The 6927-nt window shown below is 36.7% G+C and overlaps 1 protein-coding gene across 1 annotated transcript; it reads right to left on the bottom strand.

Annotated features, from left to right (window-relative positions):
* Positions 1–399: 399 nt before the first annotated feature.
* On the bottom strand, positions 400–1546 carry LOC149847988 (temperature-induced lipocalin-1-like). The gene is made up of 2 exons (XM_090012478.1): positions 1081–1546; positions 400–840 (listed from the first exon to the last, which is right to left on the bottom strand). Exons 1-2 carry the CDS (start codon positions 1450–1452, stop codon positions 661–663), a joined length of 552 nt encoding a protein of 183 aa, XP_089868604.1. The 5' UTR covers positions 1453–1546; the 3' UTR covers positions 400–660.
* Positions 1547–6927: the final 5381 nt, after the last annotated feature.

Genomic DNA, 6927 nt, shown 5'->3' with positions numbered 1-6927 from the left:
GTGGCAGTAAGACCAGCATCATCGCAACATCTAAGGTTGCAAATCCATACGAGATCCGACCCGCTTCCAAACTTAATTTGATCCATCTCGTCGGATCTAAGAAATAAATATAGCCAGTCAAGTTGGATCGAAGCTGATATCGGGCAAAAGAGATATAATAAAAATGGGTCATCACTGGGACCAACTAAAATCTTCAGCTTATGTGTCCACAAGGGCTCCGCTCATCTGCTAGGAGCAACTTGTGAATGTCAGCAAGTTGACAAGACGTCACAAGTTCGAAACCCACGGGTGGCATCCATGGCCATTTAGCCAAACCATTTCAAGGCAGTTCGGTATGGGATTTTTGCATTTTCAGGCAAACCATTTGAGAATCTGAGCCCATGAACCTCATCACAAGAGTTTAAACACCAAAAGCTCTTTTTATTTTCACACGCTTCTGCAGTTTTTTGCATGCTTATTCTTAAAAGAAACTAGTACAATCACCACAACAGAAATTTCAAGCAACACAACCCACAAAATTCATAGAGTGCAAACTAAAGAGTTTTAGGGGTTTTAAGGACACACCACACAGGGAAACCACCCATATAAAGGGCTTATGAAAGATCTAGGAACCGGTTTTCAGGGTACCATTTACAAGAAGAGGAAAGGAGCTCACATCTATCATTTGCCCAAAATGGACTTGACCCACCAAAAGCCCTTGGTGTCTACTGGGCCTGATTCAGGAGGTGGATCAGATTGTGTTGTCTTGTGGATGTGCGACACGTCGTATCCCTGCTCTGTGGCCTTCTCAAGCAGCTGATTGTAGATTGTTTCATCAAGATGTGTTTGCCTGCACAATACCTGCAGATTGATGCACAGACTGGACATCAATTTCTTTGCTATGAAAAAAAACACTCCATTTAAAAAATATAAGAAATAGTCCATATTTTGGCCACTAATTCAAAATTAGAAAATTGGTCGTAATGAAAAATGAGCAGTAGATGAAAACCCCAAATGAAAATATGCATCTGGCTAGCACAACCAAACCTTTAAACAAGTGCAAGCAAGAGAGAGAGAGAGAGAGAGAGAGAGAGAGAGTACCCAAAGATATCGCCTCGAGGGCTGACCAATGAGAGCATACTGGTAGTCTTGATCGATGTAGAGAACCCAGTAGTCCCCAACCACAGGAATGATTGGAAGGAAGGGTGGCACATAGAACTTGACCTTCAACTTGGCCTCATCACTATTGGGATCTGCCTTGTATGCAGACCCTTCTATGTACCCTCTCTTCCCATCTGACCACGTCTCGTTCAGCACATGGATGGTGCCATCATCATTGAGGGTGTAGGTGGCCCTGGTGTTGATCCCATTCTTGGGCTGAAACCTTGAAGGAAAACTTGCAATCTCATACCAACGCCCCATGTACCTCTGAAGATCAAGCCCCTTCACAACTTCCATTTCCTTCTTAGCCATCCTCCACCAAAACCCAACTCAGATCTCTAACAAAATCTGTTTCTTGGTTGCCAAGATTATCTGAGGAAAACAGAGATATTCTAGAGAAATATCTAAGAGATATTTTAGAGAGAGAAAGTATGTGGGGAACGGTTGTGTGAAGATAAGAAATCGTGTGTGTCTTCATGAATGTTTGACACGTCTTTTGAGCATCAGCCCCACAGTGTCCTGTCGGAGGATCTAGATCTCTCTAGAGAGAGAGAACGTGGTATGTGGGGGCTGGGGCTTGTGAAATTACCCTTGGTTTTAGTTTCATCTATCAATGGGCCATTTGGGAGGTGCTCGGTTGGTTTTTGGCAAACCAGGTTCAGGATTGCCAAAAATCTGGTTTTTACAAATTTGGAGAGGGTATGAGCGCCTTGTTGTTAAGTGTTTAAGAAAAAAATCGGGTTTTTGGTCCAAACGGGGTTTGTTAAAAATCAGGTTTTGTTCAATGCCATTTCAATCAGGGTCTTGTTTTCTTCATTAAAAGGATAATATTTTCTTCCTTCGTGGGTAAGAAATCTCTTGAAATTCCTAATATTTGCTACCTTGATAGGTAAGAAATCTTATTTGAAATTTACAAGAGGCCGTTTTAACCAAATCTGATCCCATGGATGTGCCCAGCATGGTCAAACAGTAAAAATCTATCTTTAAATCATATTTTTCTGGTGTAAAAATTTGTTTTATTTGGAAGATTGAAAATTTAGTACACTGTAAACCGTAGATTTTTCAGCTCTTAAAAAATCCAATATACATGCTGAAAAACATGATTCAAGGGTTGTTTTCTACTATTTCAGACAGCTAGATTATAGCTAGAGGGTCAAATGTACAAAAAAAAAAAAAGAATTTTTTTAAATTAATGCTTTTGCTTTTACTAAGAAGGAATATCTCGCAAATTTTGCTTAATTTTAAAATGTTAATAAAAGCATTTTTATTAAATAAATATATTTTATTATTTAAATTGATTTAATATATATTTTATATGACGTGATATGGATCCTAATATTGGATCGTGGACTCTTTGGGTTGAGATTTAAGATCCATATGATGTTAGATGGATCCGGATGTGAATCTTGTATTGGTTCAAAATCCAAGATCCATTTATGGTTGGATAGATAAGCTTTAAAAAAAATTATTATAATATTAATAAGATAATATATGTAATATATATTTATTTAAGAGTTTTATCTTGAAAGGGTTTTTAATTCTTATAGAAATAAAAGACCTTGATAAGGACAGCCTTTCTAGCAGTCCTTTTCATACTATCAGACAAGAGAGCTCTCAACATCAATTTTGAGAAAGAGAGAGAGAGAGAGAGCTGATAACACAGAAAACAAATAGAGAGAAAGAGACAAAGCAGGTTATATGTTTTCCCCCGAACAGGGCATCTCATGCTCGGGGGTCCCAAAAAGCACCACGTATTTAAGCATGTGCATCTCGTATCTCCATGTTTGTCAGCATTAATTAGCATTGGAGTTTGATGCTATTGCAAAGACTTAATTACCCTCTCCTCCATTGGTGCCAAAAAAAATAATGATTGTAGAAAAGGAGTGATTGTAAAGACTTAAGTGCCCCGAAGATGATTTTTTAAGACCCAGTCTCTACACTGCATGATTATCCGAGAAAAAAATCACTCCTGGAGGAGGCCATGAACATCAACCCTCTCACACTCTCTCTCCTTTCTCTTTTTGCTTCCGTGCACATCTAGCAAAAGATCCTACATTGCTCCATCAAGCACCGACTGACCTGCACATTGACTGTTGTGGAGCCTGATTCAGAGTTTTTACCCTTACAGGAGGAAGGTTTGGGGGTTCCTCCCAGTGTGGGTAGCATCATTCAACTAAATGAGTTGTAGATCTTGATTCAGAGTTTTTACCCTTACAGGAGGAGGGTTTGGGGGCTCCTCCCAGCGTGAGTAGTATTATTCAACTAGATTCGTTGTGGAGCCTGATTCAGAGTTTTTGCCCTTACAGGAGAGGGGTTTGGGGGCTCCTCTCAACGTGGGTAGCATCAATTTTCAGCAATTTTTATGGTCATTTGTTTTCCCATTTTGATTAAAAGCCAGACCCCTATTATTCTGCATTATTTAAGTTGCACATATTTTTAGTTCATTTTGTAAGAGTCATATCTCCCCAATAAAATATCATTTTCCAAATCTGTAAAAAGGGTTTTCTTTTTTTAGGTATCTAGTTTATATCTGGAAATTTTTATAACTGTTTATACATATTTGATATTTTAAATTTGTTAAAATTCAAGACTGGTTACAAATTAATCTTATTTAACCATGATTAAACAAAATAATTTCAGTTTTTTATATATTTGAAATATCAAATAAATATATAAAGTTATAAAAATTTCTAGATATAAACTAGACAAATGAAGCAAAAAAACATTTTTTACAGATTTGAAAAATGATCTCTCGTTGAAGAGATATCACTCTTGCAAAATGAACTAAAAACATGAGTAACTCAAACGATATAAAGTGTGATAGAGTCTTAGTTTTTGACCAAAAATAGGTATGAAATGACCATAAAAATTGCTGAAAATTGACAGAAATAAACTAGACTCAATAAGAAAAACACCACTTTTTACGGATTTGAAATCTGATCTCTGGTTAGGGAGATACGCCCCGACAAGTTGGTCTTGATTGAAATAGCGATTTATGCGTGACAGCTATAGCGATTTGTAATCAGTCTCAGTTTTTAACAGGTTTGAAATATCAAATCAGCATAGAAAGTTATGAAATTTTCTATATATAAACTAGACACATAGAGGAATAAAACCCTTTTTACGGATTTAGAAAATGATCTTCCGTTAGGGAGATATGACTCTTACAAAATGAACTAAAAACTGTGTCATTCAAATAAGGCAAACTGATAGGGGTCTGGTTTTTTATCCAAATGAAGTACAAATGACCATATAAATCTCTAAAAATTTACAGGAATAAACTAGACTTTATAACAAAGACACCACTTTTTACGGATTTGAAATCCAATCTCTGGTAAGGGAGATATGGCCCTTACAAGTTGGTCCTAATTTTGGTAGCGATATACAGCGATTTGTATCGCAAATCGATACAAATCGCTGTAGTGTTTAGCGGAAAACACTACAAATCGCTATAGCGAGGTCCAACAACACAATAAATCACAGTGGGTCTCGTTAGACACCCGAAAACACTATAAATCGTAGTTAAAAGATCGGACAACACTATAAATCGTTGTAGGGGTCGTTGGAGACCCAAAAATACTATAAATCGTAGTTCATTTTCCAAATCCGTAAAAAGGGTTTTATTCCTCTATGTGTCTAGTTTATATCTGGAAAATTTCATAACTTTCTATGCTTATTTAATATTTCAAACCTGTTAAAAACTGAGACTGGTTACAAATCGCTATAGTCGTCACGCGTAAATCACTATTTGAATCAAGACCAACTTGTCGGGGGGCGTATCTCTCTAACCGAAGATCGGATTTCAAATCCGTAAAAAACGGTGTCTTTCTTATTGAGTCTAGTTTATTCCTGTCAATTTTAGGCAATTTTTATGGTCATTTTATACCTATTTTTGGTCAAAAACCAAGACCCTAGTTACAAATCGCTATAGTCGTCATGCGTAAATCGTTATTTGAATCAAGACCAACTTGTCGGGGGCGTATCTCCCTAACCGAAGATCGGATTTCAAATCCGTAAAAAGCAGTGTCTTTCTTATTGAGTCTAGTTTATTTCTGTCAATTTTCAGCAATTTTTATGGTCATTTCATACCTATTTTTGGTCAAAAACCAAAACTCCAGTTACAAATCGCTATAGTCGTCACGCGTAAATCGCTATTTGAATCAAGATCAACTTGTTGGGAGCGTATCTCCCTAACCGAAGATCGGATTTCAAATACGTAAAAAACAATGTCTTTCTTATTAAGTCTAGTTTATTACTGTCAATTTTCAGCAATTTTTATGGTCATGTAATACCTATTTTTGATAAAAAACCAAGACTCTATCACACTTTATATCGTTTGAGTTACTCATGTTTTTAGTTCATTTCTCAAGAGTCATATCTCCCCAACGAGAGATCATTTTTCAAATCTGTAAAAAGGGTTTTTTTGCTTCATTTGTCTAGTTTATATCTGAAAATTGTGTCAATCAAATAGTGATTTGTTAAAGGAGGGCTACAACAGTCATGATATGGGGGCAAAAATCAGAACATTTACAAAATCTGGATACAAGGTTCTAGTATTAAATTAAAATAAAATAGCAATTGATCATGAAAAATTCTGAAAAATTACAGAGATGAATTAAACACATAAACGAAGAGAACCCGTTTTACAAAATTGAAAAATGATGTCTCATTAGGGAAATAAAATTCTGACAAATTGGATCAAAATCTGAGTCATTAAAAAGATACAGGGTGACAGGGTTGTAGTCTGTGACCCAAAACTGGTATGAAAACACCATAAAAATCGCTGAAATTTGGTATGAACAAACTAGATTCATTTTAGAAAACAACTTTTTTACGGATCGAAAAGATCATCTCTGGTTAGGGAGAAATCACTCCCGCAAGTTGGTCCTGATTCTGCTAAAATCCTAACGGTGCAAAATAACAGGTTCTGAACCTCAATTTTTAAAGTGGGTCAAACAAACTCAGAATGATCTGATTTTTGGTGGAGAGTATGAAGACATATGAATGAATTTGCAGTAAAAAATTCAGATTGAAATGAGCTCTGATTACATACAAATAGATGGATTTAAAATACACCAGAATTGAAAGTACAATCTAAAAAACAACTGAAAATGATAAGAGTCAACTACACATTAAAAAAGAAATAACATGTTCCAATAAATCCGAGAAACATCTTTGTATTCTTCTATACATATCAACTCTTCAAGTTGAACGATGCTACAGTCAGTGTGCAGGTCAGTCGGTGTTTGATGGAGCAATGTAGGATCGTTTGTTGGATGTGCACAGAAGTAGAGAGGGAAGAGAGACAGAGTGTGAGGGTTGATGTTCATGGCCTTCTCCAGGGAGAACTCTTTGCCTCCCTTGATTTCTTCTCTAGAGAGAGAGGGGGGGTTTTACAGTGTTTTACGGAGAAAGAAGAAGAAGACTTTGAAGAGTCAACATCATCCTCGACTTTCTGGATGGAGGACATGTTTGTCCTTTTTTTGAACTATTTGTTTTTTTTTTTTGAATAAAGGGTATTTTTGTCATTTTCTCAAACCATCACTTTATGAGAAGAATAGCAAGAAAGGGTACTTAAGTCTTTGCAACAACACCAGAGTCCGATGCAAAGTTATGTCAACATACACGGGAATACGAGCTCCATGTGCTTGTATACGTGGTGCTCATTCAAAGCCCCGAACACAGACGTGGGATTTAGTGAATCATCGGGGGGGGAACATACACCACCCTCTCAGAAAGAGAGGTTGTAATGTGAAGAGAGAGAGAGAGAGAGCAACGAGTGAGGGC

Source organism: Nuphar pumila, chromosome 1 (assembly GCF_984573655.1).
Source record: "Nuphar pumila chromosome 1, dmNupPumi1.hap1.1, whole genome shotgun sequence".
NCBI lineage: Eukaryota > Viridiplantae > Streptophyta > Magnoliopsida > Nymphaeales > Nymphaeaceae > Nuphar > Nuphar pumila.
Note: the sequence above shows the minus strand (reverse complement) of the source record. Positions and strands in the feature narration are given on the sequence as shown.

Excerpts from the sequence above, each read along its gene's own strand:
- LOC149847988 (XM_090012478.1), bottom strand. The coding sequence starts at position 1,452 with ATGGCTAAGAAGGAAATGGAAGTTGTGAAGGGGCTTGATCTTCAGAGG. Across the intron at positions 841-1,080 it reads CCTCGAGGCGATATCTTTGG|GTATTGTGCAGGCAAACACA; the intron begins GTACTCTCTCTC and ends ATCAATCTGCAG.